This window comes from Macaca nemestrina, chromosome 3 (assembly GCF_043159975.1).
Source record: "Macaca nemestrina isolate mMacNem1 chromosome 3, mMacNem.hap1, whole genome shotgun sequence".
NCBI lineage: Eukaryota > Metazoa > Chordata > Mammalia > Primates > Cercopithecidae > Macaca > Macaca nemestrina.
In genome coordinates, this window is record NC_092127.1 from 79,301,062 (window position 1) to 79,325,748 (window position 24,687).

Consider the following 24,687-nt stretch of genomic DNA (forward strand, 5'->3'; position numbering starts at 1 on the left):
ATAACTTCAGGGAATAAAACACTTTATTTTAAAAATTCAAATATGCTTCAAATGAAAACTCCCGTCCATTTATTAGGCACCCACAAAGTGCCAGGCACTGTACAAAACATTAGAAAGATTTGTTCATGCTCTTCTAGAGCAAGATTCACTATTCCGTTGCTTTGCATGATGCTAACATTTTTGATCCATTGTCATAAAATGACCAAGATCTTCAAGACTTGCTAAAGAATCAAGTTTCCAATCCACAGTAGAAACAGATCATGCAGGTTAATACAGAAGTCAACTGGTGATGTCTGTCAACTGTTTCACTTAATGTCCTCTTCCTGATTAAGAGAAAATTAAAGTATTAAGGGCACAGAAAATGGATTTTTAATAGTATTATAACGTAAATCTCAAGTTTAAAATCAGCATTAGTTCCTATAATGTTTAGCAACCATACTTTACCAAATGTAACTGTCAGATTCATATACACCTTTTTTTTCAAATAAATAATAAAGCAAAACAAATTAGAATTAGGTTAAAAAACTGAAAACGCAAAAACAAGTGATATAAAATGAAACCACAAATTAGGCTAAGCAAAGAACACCATAGTGTTCCATATACTTGCTGGCAGAAAAAATTAAACTTAAGCAAAAACAAAATGCCAGATAATATCAATTCTAAAAATTAAGCAACTTAAAGATAATACCTACCTCTGAAACCACCACCTCTTCCTCCTCTGAAGCCTCCACCTCCACCTCCTCTTCCACCTCTAAAACCACCTAAAAACATTTATTAAATAATAATGCAAAATATTTAAATAGTAGATAAATAATAAACATTAACAGTTATTAACTATATAACCTCTTATACTGATAAGTCTACAAAGATCAATACAATAACTATAATTATAATGAATAAATATAGATTCACATATTTTATCACGGAAAAAATTTTACAAGACAAAAATGAAGAAACTAGTAGTTTACCAACTGGGCAACAGGTTAAATCCCCAGATTATTCAATTTCAATAAATTAGAAAAACTTGTTACTTTAAAGTATGATTCAGTCTTGTTAAATGTATGATTATTGCCTTAGCTCTTGCTTATGATAAATACTTTTTGATTCCACTAAGGATAGTTTGATGGAACTAAGGCTTTGTATCCTAAGAACAACGGATGGCAGATATGGGTGCTTTTGTTCTGGGGGCACAATAATAAATATGATAGTTAAGGTTAACTGAGCTACATAAGATTTAAAAAAAATAAGATAGTTGTGAATTTTTTGAAATGTTAAATGATACTCAACATCAAATGAGAACAGGGGAATCTCTATTCATCAAATTCTCAAGAAGGTACCCCTGAAAATTTTCCTACCTATACGGACACAAAAAAGTACCTTTATAGAGTGAAATGATGATTAAATTGAGAGATGCCAAAGTAAAGCATTCCTTCTCTTTTTCGGCTCCAGTAACAAAAGCTGTCTAAGCCCAACTTTCAGTTCCTCTCCCTTTCCACTTTGGCTCTGCCCATTACCTCATCACTCCCCGTCCTCCTACTCCCAGGGCATGGCAGTCTCACTCCCCAGAGCCCTGCTGATCACCTAGCTGCCCATAATGATGAATGTGCCAAAACCTTGGGAGAAAGGCGTACATCTAAACAGTGAGATCACAGCAATGAATTTATTAGTTCTTGACACGACATCAGAAAATATGCATTTTAATTCTGGGTCTGCCAATTGTTTGACCGGGGGAAATTAATTTCTGTAAGTCTCCATTTCCTCATTCATAAAATAAGGATATCATCTATCTCAAAAGCTTTTGCTGAGTATTAAAAGAATATACACGGAAATTAAAAGAATGTATGACCAGCTTTCAGTATGCAGTCTACACTCAATGATATTAACTAAGAAATTAAAATTAAGATAATCCTATGGTTTATTAAAATGCCCAAGAAAACATGAATAACCCAAAGAAATGAAGTCCCTCAAAAGTATACTTTAGTAGATTTTTTTCTTTTTAAGCAAGTTGTTGAAATAAAGCATTATTGTTATGGACAATCTGCCAATATTTGAAAACAGCTTTAATAAAAAGAACCATAAGGGAGGGTTTCCTATGTACAAAGCTAAATTGTATTATATTAATCAGCTATGACTTTGAAATCTCATCAGAAATTTTCCCCAAGTAACTTACCGCCTCTGCCACCACCTCTGCCACCTCCTCCTCTTCCTCCTCCTCGGCCTCCCCTGCCACCACCTCTTGGAGGTCCTTTCTCACCTGGAGGTCGAGGTAAAAACCTCTGGAGTGGCAGCAGCTTATATGGGTCTATATAAAACTGGAGACATAATAAAAGCAATTAGTGTACGACTTGGGGGACAGTAGAGTATAATCATTAAGAAGCTACATGATAGAGTCAAAACTGCCTGGGTTCAAACCCCCCCAACCCTACCACTTTCTACTATGTATCTCTGGGCAGGGACTTAATTTCTTACTACCTTAGGTTTCTTTTTTTTTTTTTTTTTTTTTTTTACTTTAAGTTCTGGGATACATGCGCAGAACGAACGAGCAGGTTTGTTACATGGGTATACATGTGCCATGGTGGTTTGCTGCACCTATCAACCCATCATATAGGTTTTAAGCCCCGCATGCATTCAGTATTTGCCCTAATGCTCTCCCTCCCCTTCCCCCCACCCCCCTGACAGGCCCAGGAGTGTGATGTTCCCCTCCCTGGGTCCATGTGTTCTCACTGTTCAACTCTCACTTATGAGTGAGAACATGTGGTGTTTGGTTTTCTGTTCCTGTGTTAGTTTACCTTAGTTTCCTTATCTGTAAAATGTAGAGAATAGAGTATCTATCTCACATGTCTGTGTGATGATCAAAAAAGTGATGTATATAAGGCACTTGCACTTTGGCACACAATAAGCATTACATGCATATAAAAAAATCAAGACCAATTCAATCTCATTTCTCTTTAGAAATAGATTATTTAACATCTCCACTCAACAGAACTGCCGTAAGAAAAATAAAACTATTTAAAACATAGCATTAAAATTCAAAATAAAGCATTCGCATACAAGCTGTTTCAAGTCTTTAATAAAGATCAAAAGGGTAACTATCTTCTGAACACACAAAGTAATGAAGGATATACAAAAACTATACACATCCTATAACTGGGGTTAAAGAGGACATTTCTCAGATAATGAAATGTAAAGGGCATATTGTATCATAGTTCTTCTACACAAAACACACGAGGATTTCAAAACTGTAATATATTACTTATAATATCTGCATCCCTCTCTAGATATCACCTTATTACTCATCTTCCCTTCACAGCCCATCATCTCAAAAATATTGTCTAGATCTACTGTTCAAGATGGCAGCCGCTAGCCGCAGGTGGCTTATATTTAAATTAATTAATGATTAAAAATTCAGTTCCTGAGTCACATGAGCCACACTTCAGGTGCTCAATAGCTACATGTGGCTAAGAGCTACTTTACTAGGCAGGGACTCCCATCATTGCAGAAAGTTCAAGTGGAGAGCACCGGTCTACAGACTTCATAATAATGCAGGCTGGGTAAAGAGGGCTGAATCTCAACATAGCAGGGGGTACGCAAACCGGGAGGTAGAATGTACTCAAGTTAGTATCTAATTAAAAAGCAAAAACCCAAAAAACTAAGCCCTCAAATAAATAATTCTGAGAAAAGGGACAGGGATTCTGATGAATTTAAGTGGCTATTACCAGCTTTTTTGTTTTTCAGGTCACAAGACGAGAATCCCTTTTTAGCATTGTTTCTTTCTGGGCTCAATAGCTCCAGGCATGCCAGAAGCAGTCAATCCTGTGAGTATTTGCCAAGGTTTCTACAACTAGTAGCCATAGGCTAACAACAAGCTATTGTCTCCTTCTCATTTCCTATTCCATTCTGGCTCCTGGGCCCACCACTGCACTGGCTCCATGACTCCCTGATGTCTATGTGGCTGTCTTCCAATGAACACTTTGCATCATTTTGCCATAGCTGAGCAGTCCCTCCTGGAAACACTCTCAATTTTTGTGATACCACTTTTATGACAGGCTTATGGTTTACTTTTTTTTAACTGGCAATTACTTCTGAGTTTCCACTAATAGACATTTAGCTTTAGGAGGTGCCCCAAAACTTTTCATAGGTGCTCTTTTTCTTTTATTCTTTCTTCCTACATTGTTAACAAATTCCCAATTCTATTTCCAGTCTAGACTCTTCCTTTAAACTTCTGACCATGACTGTCTCACAAGTACCTCAACCTCACTATGTCCAAAACCAAACTCATTATCTTCCCCTAATCCCCATCTTCTGCACTGTTGCCCATTTAATTAATCGGTACCATCACCCACAAAGATGTTGACGTCAGACATCTGAAAGATGGTGATATTTTTCACCTCTTTAATTTCGATAGCTAGTCAATTACAAGGTCCTATTGATTCTACTTCCTGTACCTTTCATATATCCATTTTTTCCATTTCCACTGTCACTACCAAGTCCAAAATATCATCTCTTTCAGAACAACTATTATAGCCTCCTACCTGGCTCCTCTCACACAATACTGACCTCTTCCCAAGGTGCCTTTGTATCTTCCCAGCATTCTTTTGAAGCATACATTTAACTGTGTCACCCCGTCATTCAAAAATAAAACACAATTGAAACTAAAGTCTAAACTCTTTCTTATGACCTGAAGGCTTAAGTTAATCAAGCCCCCTCCTACCTCTCTGATCTTAATTCACAACTTTCCCCACCTCTCCTAAATGTTTCATTCCTAACCTATACGTCTGCCTTTTTGTATCCTTTCAGTTGCCTGCTCTCAGAGACTGCACACACTGTTCTCTCTACTTGGAATGCACTTTCCTCTTCCTCTTTCACTAGCTCAGAAACTCTCAAGTGTTTGCCTAACTACATCAAAATTATCCAAGTACTGGCCGGGCGCAGTGGCTCACGCCTGTAATCCTAGCACTTTCAGAGGCCGAGGCGGGTGGATCACAAGGTCAAGAGATCGAGACCATCCTGGCTAGCACGGTGAAACCCCGTCTCTACTAAAAATACAAAAAAATTAGCTGGGCGTGGTGGCGGGCGCCTGTAGTCCCAGCTACTCGGGAGGCTGAGGCAGGAGAATGGTGTGAACCCAGAGGGCAGAGCTTGCAGTGAGCTGAGATTGCACCACTACACTCCAGAATGGGTGACAGAGACACAGCGAGACGCCGTCTCAAAAAAAAAAAAAAAAAAAAAATTAGGCATGGTGGCCGGCGCCTGTAGTCCTAGCTACTCGGGAGGCTGAGGCCAAAGAATGGCTTGAATCCGGGAGGCGGAGCTTGCAGTGGGCCGAGATCACGCCACCGCACTCCCCCCTGGGTGACAGAGCGAGACTCCATCTCAAAAAAAAAAAAAAAAAAAAAAAAAAAAAAAAAAAAATTATCCAAGAGCTTTTCCTGGGCCCTACTTAGGAGCTCCTAGGTCAAATTTCCAGAAGTGGAAACTGGAAGTACATCTTCTTAAAAGCTCCCCAAGATAACTCTGACATGCAACCAGTTGTGGAAACTGCTCTTGGTCAACAATCAGACCTCAGTTTCAAGCTCACCTTTTCAGCAAACACTACAGACTAAAGTTGGTGGCACTACAAAGCTTCTCATGGCAACCTGTATTTTTCCTTCACAGCATATATCATGTTATTGAAGTTCTTGTGAAATCACTTAGTACCTACCTTCTCTCAAATAACGTAAGTTTTATAAATTAAGATTCCGCCTAGAATGTTTGGTCATGAATGCTTTTCAGTAAGAGTTTTACATCAACAAAAAACTCTTACTCTAGCAGTTTACAGATTTTGGTAATATAAGCAAAAGTAGTGATTTTTATTTTCTAAAAGGCTGTATCAAATAAATCACTTTCAAAGATTAGTATGTTCAATATTTATAGCACAGAACATTTCAGTTTAAGAGCTTTACTAGTGATATGTTGGGAAAATCTCAAGCGCTCCAAGTAGGACTTTCCTAAGATAGGTCATTCCCTTATAAAACCAAGGATCCCAAGTATCATAAGTTTGACTCACCTTCTGTAGTTTTTTAAAGGATGAAGCCTTCATGTTTTCTGACAATTTAACTGAAAAATACTATTATTTTTATTAAGGAACAAATGAGCAATTACGATGAAAGACGCTATCAAACCTTCTGAATTGATGTATAATTTCAAAAACAAAGTTAGAATATATAGACATATATAGGAAAGATAAGAAATGAACTTCCAGGGGCTGGGTGTGGTGGCTCACACCTGCAAACCCAGCACTTCAGGGGGCCAAGGCAGATGGATCACTTGAGGACAAGAGTTTGAGACCAGCCTGGCCAGCATGGTGAAACCCCACCTCCACTAAAAACACAAAAATCATCCAGGCACGGTGGCGCTCGCCTGTAATCCCAGCTACTTGAAAGGCTGAGGCATGAGAATTGCTTGAACCCAAGAGGCGGAGGTTGCAGTGAGCTGAGATCATGCCACTGCACTCCACCCTGGGCAACAGAAAGAGTCTCTGTCAAAAAAAAAAGAAAAAAGAAAAAAAGAGAAGGAGGGAGGAAGGGAAAGAGCGAGAGAGAGAGAGAGAGAGAGAAAGAGAAAGAGACAGGGAAAGAGAAAATGAGAAAGAGAAAGACAGAGAAAGAAAAAAAGAGAAAGAGAAAGAGAGAAAGCAAGGAAGGAGTTTCCAGGGTAGTGGGGGCACCAAACAGCTTCTAATTCTACATTTCCAGTGGCACCACTACATCCAAATCAGCCATCTTAATCTTGTAGTACTTATCCAAATGGCCATCATTTCTAGAATTTTCCAAAAACAGTCACCTTTCTAGGGTCTGTCATTTTAATATCTATGGATGAATACATTCTCCCCTTGATTCTCCTTCATGGTCCAATCTGTAGCAATCCTGTCTAATTTAATGAAGCAACAAGTCTAATTTACACTTAACCGCCTCCTCACAAAAATACAAATAGCAACCTTTGAATATTATTAGGTCTTCCAATGAAAAAGGATACAAAATCTCTAAGTTGTCCAAATATTTCATCCACTTTTCCAATTTGTTCTTTGTTTTCTAAGTAAACAGGAGCATTGAAATAAGGCACCTTATTTTCATCTGTGGTACATTTACAAACTATGTCATCTTCACAGGGATGCAGGAACTCTCCTAATACTGAAATAGGACAAGAAAATATTAAAACACAGAACTATTTCAAACGATACTGACCAACTTCTTCTGGAAGCTTTCTTCTTGGCTACCTGGGACTTCACCATACCTGCTCTCCTCTGAGGCAGAAGACCACAGTCATTAAGAGTGTGGACTTCCTGGGCTGGTATACCAACTCCACAACACACTAGCTATGTGACCTAGGAGAAGTTACCCACCCTTTCTCTAATTCAGTGTTTCCTCTTTAGTAGACACTAGTAACATATAATGTACAGCTATACCTAATATACAGTAATGTAAGGACTCAATGGAATAACCAATGTCAAGTGCTTAAAACAGTGCCTGGCACATTGAGACCATTCCACATGTAACAGTTATCTTATTAAAATTTATTATCTGATTCAAAACTCTGCTTCATTCTCTTGGTTATTCCTTTTCTTCACTCCCTTTTCTTCAACCCCTAAAAGAATTACCCTTTGTTCTTTTTTTTTTTCTCTTGCCTCAGAACTTTCCCATTCCCACTACCACCTCTTTAACAATGATTCATTGTTTTCAAGGACATTTGGAATCTCAAAATAACTACCTTTAGTTCTAACTAACTAGACTGTCCCCCTAAACTAAAATAATTAACACATTCCTGCAAAACCAACTCTTCATTCCTATCACCCAAGCGCAAAACCTGGAACCCTTTATTATCAGCATTAGCTAAGTTCTACCGATTTTGTTTCCTTTGAAATCTCTCTCCTATCTAACCCTTCCTTTTTTTCCTCACCATCCTGAATCAGGCTCTCAATGCCTCGTGTATGGACTGGTACAACAGCTTGCAGGCTGGGACCTTTTATTCTAGAAACTGCTCCTTTCAAACCATCCTGCATACTCATCCAACCATTCTTAGACACTCTTCACCCTCTCTCCTCTTTAATGTAGTAAGTTTCACTCTCTGTGACTTCCATTCCCATCTCATTATTAATTACTATAAAACTATCCTAAATGGGTCTTTTTCTCGACTTCCTCTTTGGCAGTTTCCCTCTCAAGCAAATTGTTTTCTCACTTATCTACTTTTAAGTAGTAATGGAAAGCACGGGCTTTGGAGTCAGAATACTTGGCTTTGTATTTCTTTTTCTGTACAGACAGGGTCCTTGCTTTATTGTCCAGGCTGGTGTCTAACTCCCGGATTCAAGTGATCCTCCTGTCTCAGCTTCCCAAGTGTTGGGATTACAAGCGTGAGCCACGGCACCCAGCCTGTATTTCAGCTATACTTATATTTCAGCTATAAAAACTTAACTCTAAATCATAGTTTTCTCATCTGTAAAATCGGGGAATTAGGGATAAGTACTCACTATTACCTATTTAATATCTTCCTGTCAACCCTGAAGTTCCACCTCCATGATGCATTTTAAGTATCCCTCAGCTTTCTTGATCTCCCCACCCCACCCTTACATGCTACTGTACGATTATGTCAGTTTACATCATTCTCCACACAGGCTTGTGTATCCCAAACTTGCTGGACTAATAACACAAACCCACAACCCACCCCTATTCCTTCAAATAGGCTAAATATTGAAGACTGCATACACACTACACGTTCTGGAGGTCCTTGGTCTTGGCCTTTGTTAAAGCCTCCGCGGCCACCCCCTCGTCCAAATCCTCCCCTGCCGCCGCCTCTGAAATTGCCGCCGCCTCCACCGCCGCTTCCACCTCGGAAGTGGTTGCTGCTGCCGCCTCGGTTGAAGCCGCCACCTCCACCACCTCGATTAAAGCCTCCACGACCTCCGCCTCGAAAAGACATTCTCTCTCCTCCCTGGTGAAAAAAAAAAAACGACCCGTGTCTTCTGATCACTGTAGCATCTGAGTACACTCCAACCCCTCGGAGCCGCGGTGAGAACACCATAAAGGGGACAAAAGCAGCCCTGTCACCTCACCCACGGTCAGACAGCCAGTGACCACCAACCTGATGGGTGAAGAGTTTACTTCCTCATGGTCTCCTGAGCGCCGACCGACCAAACATACCAGCCTTGCCGCCCCAGGATTAGTACCTCCTCCCCCTTCAGACAGCAAGGTCTTCGCACTGCATCCCCTTCCTTCCTCCCTCCCTCCGGCAGCTGGGTTCCGCGTCCACCATTTTCAAATCCTCCGGCTTCCACGGTCACTCACCGGCGCCACGTGCCCCTCTGACCCTGGCCTTGCGCGCACACCCACCCACTGGGTACTTCCGCCGCGCTGGAACCTCCTCGGCTACCGTACAGCCACAGAGTTTTTTAGACCAGAAACTTGAATAACTGGTTTGCAAAAAAAAAGGCAGTCACGCGCGGAACCAGCGACACTGGTTCCAAAACAGCCTTTAGCTTTGGAAAAGTGGCAATAATATCTAACCTTAACCACTAATTTACAACAGAGAAGTCAACTTGCCTAACGCCGCGCCGTGGAAGTGACGTATAATAGCTGCGTCCTTCGCAGCACGACGTCCCGGAAGTGCTGCGGCAATGTTGCTCTTGGAGATAGCTGGCGTTAGGTATCCGCCTTCTCTTCCAGAGGCGGGGTAGGTTTCTGTTTCGTTCCCGCCCTGACTGCCGGAACAACTGCCAGCACCTTGCAAGAAACAAGGTTGGTTCTTGAAGTCCGTGCCGACTGGCTGGGCGCATTTGCGCGTTTGCTTCTCAGACTAAATGGCCCCCAACAGCGCTCACTAGTTTGTTGCTAACTTCAGCAACTGTGTGGCCAGGTCTCTGAGATATCTGAGCCGCGCTATGTCCAGTGGATCTGGTCGCCTCAGAACCTGTCACAGCCGGCGGAAGCGTTTGTCTGAGTTTCTTGTTTCTTCCCGACCTTTTGATTTTCGCACCACTCAGCGCTCAGCTGTGCTTGTTCTTTTGTGCTATGGTCTCACTAATTAGAGGGAAAAAAGCAATGCATGTGTTTGTGTAATTTTAAAGAAACTATGCTGTCTTATAGAAAAGCAAACCATCTTTTGTACCGGGTATTCATTCAAGTATGTTTTGAGCACCGACAGGATGTGAAGCGGACTGTGCTGGAGGCTCCTCTCCCTCTTCTCGCCTTAAGCCCCTTATATTTGACATCTGCTTCCTCCACATTCTCCAAAGCTTCTCTCACAAATAAAGGTAGTCTTTATTTGTCATTTATTAAATTTGGCTGGAGCCTTTTACAACCAAACCCTCTGAGACCTTACCTTGATATTGACATCGTGTTTAGAAGAGGGTGGAACTTGGTACCTATCTAACTGAGAGGGTTATTGTAAATGGGATTTTAAAGTACCTTTGTAGGCGGGGCGCGGTGGCTCACGCCTGTAATCCCAGCACTTTGGGAGGCCGAAGCGGATGGATCACTTGAGGTCAGGCGTTCGAGACCAGCCTGGCCAATACGGTGAAACACCTTATCTACTAAAAATACAAAAATTAGCCGGGCAAGGTGGCGCACGCCTGTAATTGCAGCTACTCGGGAGGCTGAGGCAAGAGAATCGCTTGAACCCGGGGGGCGGAGGTTACAGTGAGCCGAGATCACGCCACTGCACTCCAGCCCAGACGACAGAGCAAGACTTGGTCTCAAAACAAACAAAATAAATGAGAGAAGAAACTTTACTTTTTCTTTTAGTTTAGTAAATGCTGCAATTTGATTTTAACGGATGTTGATCTTTTTATGGGCCTATATACGTGTAAGTGTATTATTTTTGAAACAAAAAATGAAAATTACCTATTTAGTGTGAAACCTTTGCTTGTCTTTTGCTGTGTATTGGCTCAGTTCTGAATTGAACTTGAGATTGTCACATACAGATTTCATTTTCAACTGAAATGAGATGATTTCTGTCTTTACTCTTAAAACTTAGAAAAAGCTTGCTTGAACAAGAAGTTTAAAAGTATGTCAAAATGTTTATTACTGTCCTAAACATGTCAAGCTGCTCTTCTTTCTCAGAAATCCAAAACTTGTAGAAGCATAAATCAGGCCAGGCGCCGTGGCTCACGCCTATAATCCCAGCATTTTGGGAGGCCAAGGCAGGCGGATCACCTGAGGTCAGGAGTTCAAGACCAGCCTGGCCAACATGGTGAAACCTTGTCTCTACTAAAAATACAAAACGTAGCCGGGCGTGATGGTGGGCGTCTGTAATCCTAGCTGCTTGGGAGGCTGAGGCAGGAGAATCATTTGAACCTGGAAGGCAGAGGTTGCAGTGAGCCAAGATCGCGCCACTGCATTCCAGCCTGGGCAACAGAGCGAGAATCTGTATCAAAAGAAGAAGAAGAAACACAAATAAGTAAATTTCATCTTATATCTACAGTCATACATTCACAAAGTTCTTCCTCTTTTCTCAAAGTCAGGTGCTCAGGCTGAGAAGATTCAAGGAAAGGGTTCCTCATCTAGTCATACAGTTGTGTTCAAGGGGAAGGAGAATACTGTTCAGTTTTGTTCTGCAATTCCCCCTGGTGGTTTTCAGTAAGACTTGAGACTTCCTTACTCTAAAGTCCAAGCAGCAGTGGAAACATTTCAAGATCCCTTTTTGCAATACAACTTTTCCAAATATTCAATTTTTATTTAAACCCAAAAATCTCGTCACTCGAAGTAAAATGATTTTCTCCAGGGCCTGAAGATCCTTGTTCAACTAGTTCATGTGATGAAAATGTCTGTTAAGTAGGTGATATGGTTTGGATGTTTGTTCCTTCCAAATCTCATGCTGAAATTTTATTCCCAGTGTTGTAGATGGGACCTGGTGGGAGGTGATTGGATCATGGGGGCAGAATTCTTATGAGTGGCTTAGCAACATCCCTTTGGTGATAAGTGAGTTTTCACTCAGTTCACTTGAGATGTGGTTGTTTTAAGAGTCTGTGACTTCCTCCATCTCTCTCTTGCTCCCACTCTTGCCATGTGACATGTTGGCTCCCCATCACCTTTCGCCATGATTGTTAACTTCTAGAGACCTCACCAGAAACTGATGCCAGCACCTTGCTTCCTGTAAAGCCTCCAGAACCATAAGCCAATTAAATCTCTTTCTTTATAAATTACCTAGCATTGGGCATTTTTTTATATAAATGCAAAAAAAAAAAAAAATGCTAGTTTCTGCAGCCATTCTTCATCTTCAAAGAATTTGGTAAAATCTGGGCTACTGTTTTCTTGAATGTATTTCTATGATTCACTTTCTAGGTCAAGCGTCCTGTTAAGGAGCAGAATCTGTATTAGTTTCTCTCACTCCAGTCCATAGTGTCAATAAACATTATTTTGCATAATTTCTGTAGGTCAGAAATTAAGGAGCAGCTTAGCTGGATGATTTTGACCCAGGGTCTCTCATAAGGTTGCAATCAAGATATCACCTGGGGCTGCAGTCCACTGAAGACTTGAGTAGGGCTAGAGGATCCTTTTCTGAGGGAGCTCACTGACATGCCTAGCAAGCTGATGCTGCCTGTTGCCAGGCCCCAGTTCCTTGCCATACGGACCTCTTTACAGGGTGCTTGAGTACTGACATGACATGCCAGCTGGCTTCCCCCAAAACGATCTGCTAAGCCATAAGATTTATGCATGTGGAAGGAGATTTATATGGGCCTTGTCCGGGTTTTCACATAGTTTAAAAAAAAATTTTAGAAGTGAATTGCCCTGCGTTTGATAAGTCATCTTCATAGCATCATCTAGAACTTTTTTCATTTTTGCTCCAAAACTTTCTGACACCAGCACTCTCTGGGAAGAAAGCAGTGAGTTGTGAATATGTCAGGATTTTAATGAGAATTGAAATCTCTGAAGGAACCAGTCCTTGATAGGGTACCGTAAGTAGATACTGACACAGTTCTTCCAAAATGTACCTTCTGTTTCCAATATGAAGACAAGACAATAAATATATCTTTACCTTTGCTTCTTTGCAGCAGTGTTTCATATAAGAAAAATTTTCTTGAATTTTGCCATAATTTATAAATCTTACAAATGCTACTCTATGACATTTGTTGTTGAAATCTGTTGATTCATCAACCTGGATGAGAAATTGTTAGGTTCTTTTGATGCTATGCAGCATTATGTGACATGTCATCAATCACATCAGTTTATCAAACTTTGAAAGTGAAACCGTTTTAGTTTGTCATTACATCATATGCTGGCGTCTTACTCTCTGTAATTATACATACTGAAATTATGAGGTCCCATCAATTGTGGGGCTTTTTCCTTTTCGGGTCAAAAAGTTCTTCTGCTAAATAACTTGCTTTCTGGACCTTTTTACTGAAGGTCACTTAAAAAAAATACATTCTTTACTCTGGGTTTCCAAAGGTCATATAAAATTATCTGCTCTTTTACTATGGTTTGCAGTTAAGTGTCTTTTCAATTTTGCTGGAGCCATTGCTTCATTTGTAAGTTGTGATTCTTCATTACTAACTTTATCAGAATTATTAAGATTTAGAATTCTCTTCCATCTCACAGTTCATCTTCAAAAATCACCACATTGGACTATAAGTCATGTTTGTAAAACACAGATGCTAATAAAGTATAAAATAAGCAAACTAAACAAGGAAATTTTTTTTTAAAATTATATCTTCAAATGCAATTCACTTTTAACCTACAAGCTCCATGTGTCAGGCCTCTGAGCCAAGCCTGCATGCATACATCCAGATGGCCTGAGGCAACTAAAAACTACAAAGGAAGTGAAACAGCCTGCTCCTGTCTTAACTGATTGACCAACCTTTAGACATTCCATTATGACCTGTTCCTGCCCTGCCCCACCCGATCGATTGATCGACCTCGTGACATTCTTTTCTGGACCATGAGTCTTATGATCTCCCCACCATGTACCTTGTGACCCCCTCCTCTGCTGAGAATAGATAGCCACCTTTAACTGTAACTTTCCACTGCTTACCCCAGTCCTATAAAACTGTCCCACCCCTACCTTCCTTTGCTGACTGTCTTTTCGGACTCAGCCCACTTGCACCCACGTGAAATAAACAACCTTGTTGCTCACACAAAGCCTGTTGGTGGACTCTCTTCACATGGACGTGCGTGACACCATGTTTTGCAATGTTTACAACATTAGCAAAGCAACAGGGAGGCATTTGAGTTATGGGGCATTAAAATTCCTTCCTTAAAATATTATCTTTGATTATCTATTACGTCAGGAGAGTTCATTAGCTGTCAGTTGACTGTGAATAAGGGGAGGCCAGGGAAGATCAGGAAATGTAAATCAGGAAGAATAGGCTGATGTTGTCAACCTATTGTCTCTCCCTCTCCCTCAACCTATTGTCCCTCCTTCTTAATTCAGCACCCACCAGTCATCAACAGTACCCCTTGCCTTCCATCAAAAGCTGAGAATGGGCTCAGTGAAATGAACATAGTTGTGTGGAGCACTGTTATGTTTGTGAATGACCTCTAGCAAAATTCCTAATAGAGTTATTTGATCACTAGTCATCACTACAAGTGTTGGCATTACATGGAGAAAGAAGTTCAAAAGAATGCAAAAAAAAAAAAAATTCCAATCTCTTCTGGAATCCCTAGTCACCGCTCCTAGACTCCTGATAACATCTGCAGAAACTCACACTAGACTATAAGCTCCTGAAGAGTGAGAACTACATCTTCTTTGTTTTGGTATCCTAAGTACTTAGTATAGTGCCTGGAATAAAATTGATGCCCAATAAATATTTGTTAAATGGAACCGAATTCCTCTATGCTTTGAATTTCTGCTCATGCCTTGAAAACCTACTTATTAACAAATGATCATAGAATGATGGTCAAAAAGACAAAGAAAATATAAAAGAGATGGAGGGAAGAAAGTATATATGTACAGTCTAGTTGTGGTATTCAAGATCTAAGAAGGTGTCCATCCAGTTGTTTTAGTGAAAGGTTAGGCCATCTAATTAAAATACCCAGTAAGGAGATACAGATGTTCCTCAACTTAGGATGGGGTTATATCCCAATAAACCCATCATGAGTTGAACATATCTGAGTAGAAAATACATTTAATACATGTAACCTACTGAACATCATAGCCTAGCCTAGTCTACCTTGAAGGTGCTTGGAACACTTACATTAGCTTACAGTTGGGCAAAACTATCTGGCAGCACAGCACACTGGAAAGTCTCATTTGTTGCCGCTGCCCAGCATCATAAGAGAATATTGCATGCGTATCACTAGCCAGGGAGAAGATCAAAGTTTAAAATTTGAAGTACAGGTTTTGCTGAATGCTTATTGCTTTCACACCATTGTAAAGTAGACAAATTATTCAGTGTAACCATTGTAAGTTGGGAGACTGTATTGCTAATGGCAGCGAAGAGGGCTGCTGGCTAGGAATAGGGCTGAAAATTTTTATATTAGAACAAAATTGTAAAAGTACTTAGCCGAAGCTAGGCATGTAATCCCAGCACTTTGGGAGGCTGAGGGGGGCAGATCACTTTAGGTAAGGAGTTCGAGACTAGCCTGGCCAACATGGTGAAACCCCGTCTCTACTAAAAATACCAAAATTGGCTGGGCTTGGTGGCATGGGCCTGTAATCCCAGCTACTGGGGAGGCCAAAGCAGGAGAATCACTTGAACCTAGGAGGCTGAGGTTGTAGTCAGCATCAGCCAAGATCGCGCCGCTGTACTCCAGCAACACAGCGAAACTCCACCTAAAAAAAAAAGAAGAAGAAAGAAAGAAAGACTGGGCGCTGTGGCTCACACCTATAATCCCAGCACTTTGGGAGGCCAAGGTGGGTGGATCACGAGGTCAAGAGATCGAGACCATCCTGGCAAACATGATGAAACCTCGTCTCTATTAAAAACAAAAATTAGCTGGCCATGTTGGCATGCACCTGTAGTCCCAGCTACTCGGGAGGCTGAGGCAGGAGAATCATTTGAACCTGGGAGGCGGAGGTTACAGTGAACCAAAATCATGCCACTGCACTCCAGCCTGGTGACAGAGCAAGACTTCGTCTCAAAAAAAAAAAAAAAAAAGTACTTAGTCAAGGTGCCATTAATTGTAAATATTAATGTGAACTCATGACTTTCTCTTTTATTTGTTTTTTATTATGAAAATTTCAAACATAAACAAAAGTTGATAGAACAATATAATGAACCTTTCTCTATACAACACTCACCTTCAATCAGCCTTTTGCAAATGTTTTCCTCCGTTTCCTCACTGTTGTTATTAAAATTATTATAGCTAGAGTGTTTTATAGTAAACATTCTGTTCATAAATCTCCAGCAGAGGACTTTTTTAAAAACATAAGCACAAAACCATTAACAAAAATAATATTTTCTTAGTATTAGCGAATATCCAGTCCATGTGGAATTTTCCCAAGTTATTTCAAAATATATTTTAATAGTTGGATCAATCAAATGAAGATCCAAACAAGGGCCATCCATTGTATTTTATTGATATGTCTCTTAATTTTCTTTTATTCTATGTCAGTTTCCTCTCCCTGTTCCCCCCCCACCCCCACCCCATGGCATTTATTTGTTGAAAAAACTGAGTCTTTTGTCATGTAGAATTTCCCACTTTCTCACTGATTACATCCTTGTGGTGGTATAAATTGTTTTTCTATCCTCTGTATTTCACATAAACTGGTAGTTAATTGATAGTGAGATCTACAGACTTGATTGTGTTCAGGTTCTTTTTTTTTGTTTTTTGTTTCTCTCTTCTGCAAGAATACTTCCTGCTGTCCCATGAAGAGGCACATAATGTCTGGTTGTCTCTCTTTGGGGATGATATCAGTCAGCGGGATCAGTGTTATCAGCCTCATCCACCTCTTAGAGTTCCCTGCCAGCTTTTCACCTAATGGTTTTAGCAGCTGTTGGTGATCATCACTAGGTCCATTGGCTCATAAGGTAGTGCAAAATAGTAATATGATAATTCTATCATTTCTTTTGCAATTATTAACTGAAATAAAGAAATTTCCTTTTTTATTTCAATTTTTTGCTATCATTGTTCTTTGCAATGCTTAAAATATTTAATCTTTGGCTTGTGAGAGCCCCTTCAAGTCTTTCAGAACCACCAACTAGCCTGCGATGGCTTCCTTGCTTTCCGGTACAAAATATTTCTTTTACATTTTATGCCCCAGATGTGGAATCGCACTTTCTCCAAAGAGCCTTGTTTTTTAAAATGGAAAATGGTATGTAGAGAAGACAATCTTGCCACTAAGAAGTGCTCATTGCTTCTGGATTGTTAGGACTTCTAGGCCCTATCAATGGACACAATGGACAACTAAGAGGTAATTATTTTTAGAAAGAAAAAAAACTGGGGATCATAGTGACATTTCCAATTCAAAGTTAAGTCTACAGGGTTTCCATTTCTTTGAATTTGAACTTGTGTTTGTCTTACCCTGAAATTCTTATGACATTGGCATAATTACTTGTTTGCCTTAACCTCCATATGTGTGTATCTATCTATCTATCTATCTATCTATCTATCTATCTATCTATCTATCTATATATATGTTGTTGAGTAAGTATTATTAACGGTAAGACTATTGAATACTACTTAGTTTGCTAATATTTTGTTTAGAATTTTTGCGTCTATATTCATAAGTGAGGTTGGTCTTTTTCTTTTTATTGTGCTGTACTTCTGTTTTTGTAGATTCTGATTATAGAAGTCTGCCTTCAATGACTGCAGGAGAAGGGTGGGATACGAGGCCTCAGGGGTTTGCCTATGGCTTGCCTCTTAAGTGCAGAGTCTCCCTCAACTTGATGGAGGCTGGTGTCGTCTAGAATGCTTCTCTGCTTCTGCCTCAGTGTCCACTCAAGGGGTTCTGGGTTAGAACATGTGCTACAGAGAGCCTTACTGTAGGCTTTAGCCTGGAGTAAATTCTCAAGTTGCCCCCGTGTGGGCCACTGGCTCAGATGTTCTTCCCTTTATTTATTAATTACTTAGTCCATCACTTCTCTCAGATTCTACTGTTTCTGTTTATTCTGTGGTCTTTTGTATTTTGGATACCTTGTTGTCACCTATATGAATTTGACACTTCTTAAGCTCATTTAAGTTTTGCAGTTAATCTTTTCCTGTCTACTATATGTATTCTAGTAATTCCTCACTGTTTATGTCCTATTAATGAATCCTTCTTCATTTTTCAGTGGTGCAGTGGAATTACTTTTATTTTTATATTTATTTTCATTGAGATCATAGGAGGAAAGAGACTTAAACTGAATAAAATTTCAGTCCTCATGAGCACTTTACATTTTCTTTTTGTTAACTGCTGTATTAGTCCATTCTTGCACTGCTATAAAGAAATACCTGAGACTAGATAATTTATAAAGAAAAGAGGTTTAATTGGTTCATGGTTCCACAGGCTGTATAGAAAGCATGATGCTGGCATCTGCTCAGGTTCTGGGGAGGCCTCAGGAAACTTACAATCATGGCAGAAGGCAAATGGAAAGCACATATATTACGTGGCTGGAGTAGGAGCAAGAGAGAGGGGGCATTTTAATCAGAAAGGATCAGAAACAGTCCTCATTCACATGGAACAGGCAACATATACACTTAAAGTTTTCCCCAGGCCTTATCTTCCACCTTCTGACATAATATAATAGTCAGAGATCTGGATCATCTGGATTTTCCATAAGTCACCATGGTTGTTTTTCCATTGATAGCATTACTTTGATCAGAGGAGATGAGGAAGTAGCATGATAAATACTTTGGTAAGACACATGTGCTCCAGAGAGTAGGAAATAAAGCCTGGCACATCAGTAAAATTTTTAGGAAACCAGTGTTCAGGAACCTGCTGGAACATCCTCTCTAATGTAAAAGACAAATTTTTGTATCTTGTACTTTCTTTAACAAAGAAGGAAGCACAAAACCTGATGAGACTTTTTGGATGCTGGGAGCGAATATTCTGCACTAGGAAATACTGCTCCAGCTGCCAAAGCAGAAAAGGCTTCTGCAGTGGTCCAGCAGACTGTATAGCATCAGAAGTCTCAGTGATGGGGGATAAATGCTGTGAGGTGTTTGAGGAAGATCGTGTGGGAGAACCACAATATAGGATCTCAGGGTTCTGGAGCAAGGCCATGCCATCTGCAGCAGAGAATTGTATGTCTTTTGAAAACCGATTTGTATATTACTGGTTCCTGGTAAATGCAGAATAATGAATCATAGGACACTACATCACCATACGGCCAGAACTGCCTATTATTCTCTGGATCTAAATGGACCCACAAAGCAGGCCTAGCAAAAATGTATTGTAAGATAGAAGTGTGATATCCAGAGCCAAACACAAACAGGACCAGAGGTATGAGCAAGGTGCATAAACAGGTAGCAGGTAGGCCAGACTGCCCCTGTTCCCAGCATCCAAACAGTTGCACTCATGCCGCTTCCTCATCTCACACCTATAGCTTCCTGGGGAATCTGGTATGACCAGCTGAAGGAGGAGAGAAAAGGTCACATTTTGTTTACAGATGGGTTGGCTTGGTATATAGGTACAAGTTGAAAATAGACAGAGGCTGCATTACAGCCACACTTTGGAGTGGTTTTGAAAGACAGTGGTGAGAGAAAGTCCTCCCAAAGGGCAGAGCTGCAGGTGGTACACCTGGTCATCCACTTGGTGTGGAAAGGGAGGTGGCCTGAGGCTAGACTTTATGTAGAATCACAGGCAATACTGATTTCCTGATCATCTTTTGTTCCTGAAATGAAAAATATTCAAAGATCAAGAGCAAAAAGTTCTGGGATACAAACAGTAACTTTACCCTGAGAAGTGAATGGTAACCAAGGGTTCAGACCACTCCTGAAAGAGACTGTGGGTCATGTCATCAGGTACATCACTGACATCAGCAAAGGTGGGAGGTCAGAGTGAAGGGAATCTAGAATGGATGCATGTACATACAGGAGTGGGCATGAAGTATAAAAATCTTTGTATCACATGTTCATGCCTACCAGAAAGCATCTACCGAGAAAAGGCACTAAATAACCAACAAAATGGCTCAGCCAATTTGGCCCAACAAAATTATTGAGCCAAAATGACTGAGTCTCAGTCATCAGCCACCCCAGTGCTGGCACAATGGGCACAAGAATGAAGTGCCCATGGTAGCAGAGATAGAGGCTACCCATGACACCAATAGTATGGACCCCAAGGCTTATCTAGCTCACATCATTAACAAATGCCCAACCTGACAGCAGCTGACACTAATACTGTCCCCACAAGATGGCACAATTCATCAAGGAGACCAACTAGTCACTTAGTAGCAAGTTAACTACATCTGATTCTTTCACTTTTTGAAGGGTCAGTGGTCTATTCTTACAGGAATAGACATATATTTGAGGTATGAGTGTGCCTTTCTTGCCTGCAGGGCCTCCGTTAGCACCATAATCCAGAGAATTATAGAGTGCTTAATTATCTACCAAAGATCACATCCTGCCAGACAAGGCTACCCACTTTACAGCAAAGCAGGCCCAGGAGTGGGCCTGTGATCATGCAATCCCCTGGTCATATCACATACCACACCACTCAGAAGCTGGTGGACTTACAGAATGTTGGAATGGGCTGCTGAGGGCACAGCTGAGGTGCCAGTTAAATGCAAAACTTTGTGAGAATGGGGTGCTATCCTCCAGGAAGCAGTATATACATTCAATCAAAGACTTTCATATAGCATTGTATTCCCAATAGGAAGAATACATGGGCCTGGGAACCAAGGAATAAAGGCAAGAATGACCACACTTACCATCACCCCCATTAACCAATTGGGAACTTTGTGCATCTTGTCTCCACAATTGTAGACTCTGCAGGGTTCATTGTCTTTGTCTCCAAAGGACTATACTTGCACCAGGGGCAAGCAAGAGTCCCATGGAATTATAAACTAGAGCTGTTGCCTGGTGTACACTGAGCTCTTTGTATCTAGGGACCAACAAGAAAGAAAGAGTCATAATCCACAAGGGTAATTGACCATGATCATTCCGAGGAGGTAGGGCTGCTATTACTATAACGTGGGCAGGGAGGAAGATGTGTAGAACCCACATAACCTACTGGGGTACCTCTTTGTTGTTGTTGTTGTTGTTGTTGTTTCTTTTTTAAGAGAGGCTCTCTCTTTGTCACTCATGCTGGAGTACAGTGGTGCAATTATGGCTAACTGCAGCCTCAACCTCTCCCTGTGTTGCCCAGGCTCATCTCAAACTCCTGGCCTCAAGCAATCCTCCTACCTTGGCCTCCCAAAGTGCTGGGATTATAGGAGTGAGCCACCATGTCCAGCCTGCTCTTGTGACAGTAGGGATACAAATGGCAACTTTTGCCTGAGAAACAAAAGGTAACCAGGGGCTTAGACCGCTTGTGAAGGAGATTGTGGGTCATGTCATCCAGTAAGTCACTGAGACCAGCAAAGGTGGGAGGTCAGGGTAAAGGGAATCTCAAATGTATAGGAAGGGGGCCAAGGGTGAGTATCAGCTACAGCCCCAAGATCAACTGCAAGGGTGGGAGCTGTAGTTTTTCCCATTCACTTCCTCTTCTAAGTTTTCTCTCAAGAATAGAGGCCCACTGAAATTTTTAAGGAGCCACTCCTAGAGTATATATGGAACATAGATCTAAAAGGTGCAAGTGTGTACTCTGAAAGACACAGAGATGAGTTTCCCAGAACCCCTGTCAAGGAAGGTCTTGCTACCTGGCTGTAAAGAATGTAGTCAGAAGATACCTCCTCCTGATAGCACATAACTGTCAGATCCTTCCATGTCTGCCTTAGCTACAGAAAACTATCTCACCTAAGTATATGCCCTTCTTGGGCAATATATAGTAGGGGACCGAGCAAGGCAGAATATAATGGCGCAGACATTTATACTGAAATCAGGGGTCCTGTGACAGGTCACACTCAGTCCAGTTCAACTTCTCCCTCTGCTCACCCCTGCTTCCCCTCCCTTGCTTGTACGGGTATCGATCCCTAAGAAACACTTGTACCCCATGCTCACTGTCTCAAGTCTGCTTCTGGTGAACCAAATTGTGTCATCATTTCTGCTATCACAGATTTATTTCATAAATAGATAAATCCTGCATGATAGTTGGTACTGGCACAAGAATACCTGTTTTTGAAATTTCTTATACTCCAAAAATAAAATTTGATCACAGCACAACAAATACATGGTAAAGAAGCTGGTTTCTAGAGTTTTAAATGTATTTTGCAGCCTTTGCTATGATCTGCTTTTATTCTTACTGTCTCCTAGTCTTCAACCTTAAGTTTAAAGAATTTTATTTTTATTTTACAAAAAATATATATATATTGCTTCCAATATAATTTCTGTCTTCCCTGGAATAGAGAATTGAGTCATTGCTCATTAACAGGGTGGGAGGAAATCAGTCTCTTCTAGTGGAAACAAGTTCCTATTGGTCACCTCCCTCTGCTCTTTACTGGGAAGGCCATTTTTTGGTTTCAGTTACGGTAAATCTCTCTGGATTTCAGCCAAATTCTTTTGGAGTTCAAAAGTACAGAGTTCTTTAGGAGGCTTGTTTTTTGAAATATTTTTTCAGAGGTTAAAAATTAAATTTCAAAAGAATACCTGGGGTGGAAAAGAGTTCTCAGCAGAGACAAAGACCCCGAACACCTCCAACATGAAGCTTCTTCATGTTTTTCTGTTATTTCTGTGCTTCCACTTAAGTTTTTGCAAGGTAAGCAATTCAATCTTTATGCAAACAATTTTAATTGATAGTTTAAAGGTTGTAAAAATATAGAAAATAATCTTAAATTTATAATTTTGACTTAAATATTACATAGTTCAGTTACCAACCATACCACTCGATAGTCAGCAACAAATGTTTTATGTTAATATCTTGATAAAATAGTTTTTTTAAAAAATACCTCTTTTTATGTGCTTATATATGCAGAGGCATTGCACTGAACAAGAGTTTTACTAATACAAGGCTGTGATTTATTGTAATTGTAGTAAATAAAAAATATTTACCAAGTTCCTCCTGTGTGTAAGGTACAGTACTAGAAAGACAGTGAGACTGATCTCTTCCTTCAATAACCTTTTAGTACACTCTATAGTTATAGAAAGGGGAAATAATAAGCAAATTTGAAACATCTGAAAACACAAAAGTACAAGTTACAAGACAGTATACGTTTAGTTGTCAAAAGTGTTACAAATATGTGGTAAAGGACTTTGATGAGAGGACAAATCACTTCATGCTGAGAGGTCATGAAGAGATTATGGATCAAGTAGGATTTGAGCTGAACCTTTAATTCTGTATTACATGTGATCAGTGGTGAGAAAAAGGAGTGATTTCCAGCTTTTTTAGCCAGGAAAAGCAGCAAGTGCTACCATAGGAAGGCAGCAACGCACCAGGCCCCTCCAAATAAATGAATTCATTTGATCAGAATGAAGGGTTTGTGGGCTACAAAGGAACTCGAAACTGAAATGACATGTTGTATTGAAGTTAGAGTGTGAAGTTAGAGTGTTAAGGTGAAAAATGTTTACAACATTTTAGATACTTACTGATGATTGCCAACTTTGGTGGCAATCCAAAACTATCTTGTCTTAATGCCAGCTTGTAGAAGAAAATATTTAAAGAAAACTACTTAAGAAAACACATTTTAAGATTCTTGTTTTTTTTTTTTTTGAGATGGAGTCTGGCTCTGTCGCCCAGGCTGGAGTGCAGTGGCGCGATCTCGGCTCACTGCAAGCTCCGCCTCCCGGGTTTACGCCATTCTCCTGCCTCAGCCTTCCGAGTAGCTGGGACTACAGGCGCCCGCCACCTCGCCCGGCTAGTTTTTTGTATTTTTTAGTAGAGACGGGGTTTCACCGTGTTCGCCAGGATGGTCTCGATCTCCTGACCTCGTGATCCGCCCGTCTCGGCCTCCCAAAGTGCTGGGATTACAGGCTTGAGCCACCGCGCCCGGCCTAAGATTCTTGTAACTTCTAAAATAGTTGCTATCATCATTGCAATGTTTATAATAGAGAATAAATGGAAATAACTAAATGCTTATTAATAAGACACTGGTTAAATTATTGTATATTCAAAATTGAACTATTATGTAGCCATTGAAATGACAATTTATCTAAATAAAAAGTCCTTACTACAATTTTATTTTTATTGAAGAAAACACACGTATGTGTGTGTGTGTTTATATGCATACATATATAAATGCATACTTATACCTACTTATATATATGACTAAAAGATCTTATAGTATATGTATTAAATAGTTAATAGTTGCTATCATTGGCTAATAAGATTACTGGTGATTCTATTTTCTGTTTTATACATTTCTGAATTTTAGAATTCAAACTTTTTTTATTCTTTTTTTATTTAAAACAAAGGTGTATTACTTTATAATTAGAAAAATTACTTTTTTGAAAATAAGAAATATTTCAGCTCCCTTTTCTATTCCTGAAAATAGCCTCTTTCTTTTATTGAACAGTCTTCCAAAAACAAAGTTGCCTTCAGTGCTTTAAGAAACAGCATTTAAGAAGGGTTAATCTCAAGTTCATGAAAATTTCAGAACTTCTTAAAATATTTGTTTATGAAAGAAAGTGGAATTTTTAAATTCTACTTGCTAAGAAGTAACCATTTTTAAGTTGTTACTCTTAAAGACAATATAATTAGTGTTCATATAGTTTTAAAAATCTAAGTTTTCAAAATGAAATGAAGTATGTGCAGCTGGGATACATTTTT

General features: G+C 40.1%; 2 protein-coding genes and 1 long non-coding RNA gene across 21 annotated transcripts in view; 2 read left to right on the forward strand and 1 right to left on the reverse strand.

Annotated features, from left to right (window-relative positions):
- Nucleotides 1–7,613, forward strand: part of LOC105486259 (uncharacterized) — an 83,296-nt gene extending 75,683 nt beyond the window's left edge. For 10 of the 12 annotated variants that reach the window (XR_011621096.1, XR_011621095.1, XR_011621100.1 and 7 more), the window contains 3 exons: nt 3,736–3,815; nt 5,656–5,716; nt 7,148–7,613. This is a non-coding gene — a long non-coding RNA (uncharacterized lncRNA). The remainder of the gene's footprint in view (nt 1–3,735; nt 3,816–5,655; nt 5,717–7,147) is intronic. The other 2 variants (XR_011621105.1, XR_011621099.1) reach the window with 2 other exon arrangements.
- LOC105486258 (GAR1 ribonucleoprotein) lies at nt 6–9,569 on the reverse strand. Of its 4 annotated transcripts, none has more exons than XM_011749029.2 (7): nt 9,363–9,569; nt 8,739–8,964; nt 7,015–7,169; nt 6,047–6,106; nt 2,171–2,312; nt 693–761; nt 6–323 (listed from the first exon to the last, which is right to left on the reverse strand). In XM_011749029.2, the coding sequence occupies exons 2-7, from the start codon at nt 8,950–8,952 to the stop codon at nt 310–312; spliced, it is 654 nt and encodes a 217-aa protein (XP_011747331.1). In that variant the 5' UTR covers nt 8,953–8,964; nt 9,363–9,569; the 3' UTR covers nt 6–309. The 4 variants fall into 4 exon arrangements, with proteins under 4 accessions (XP_011747331.1, XP_011747328.1, XP_011747329.1 ...); XM_011749026.2 differs by having other exon boundaries at nt 9,318–9,569; XM_011749027.2 differs by lacking the exon at nt 9,363–9,569 and adding an exon at nt 9,200–9,311.
- Nucleotides 9,570–9,637: 68 nt separating this feature from the next.
- LOC105486256 (complement factor I) overlaps nt 9,638–24,687 on the forward strand; it is a 71,954-nt gene continuing 56,904 nt past the window's right edge. The window contains exon 1 of one of the 5 annotated variants that reach the window (XM_071093198.1): nt 9,638–9,767. Coding sequence is in view for 2 of the 5 variants with exons in the window: in XM_071093196.1 (XP_070949297.1) it covers nt 22,624–22,680 (57 nt within the window). In the remaining 3 variants the exon portion in view is untranslated. Of the gene's footprint in view, nt 9,768–22,505; nt 22,681–24,687 lie in introns of those variants that run through there. The other 4 variants (XM_071093197.1, XM_071093196.1, XM_011749020.2 and 1 more) reach the window with 4 other exon arrangements.

What these genes read in the sequence shown, in the direction of transcription:
- LOC105486258 (XM_011749029.2), bottom strand. Translation starts at nt 8,952, where the DNA reads ATGTCTTTTCGAGGCGGAGGTCGTGGAGGCTTTAATCGAGGTGGTGGA. An exon ending in TTGGACAACTTAGAGATTTT is followed by an intron (nt 6,107 to 7,014) that starts GTATCCTTTTTC and finishes TAAAAATAATAG; the next exon opens with TATTTTTCAGTTAAATTGTC. An exon ending in CAGAGGTGGTGGCAGAGGCG is followed by an intron (nt 762 to 2,170) that starts GTAAGTTACTTG and finishes AAATGTTTTTAG; the next exon opens with GTGGTTTTAGAGGTGGAAGA.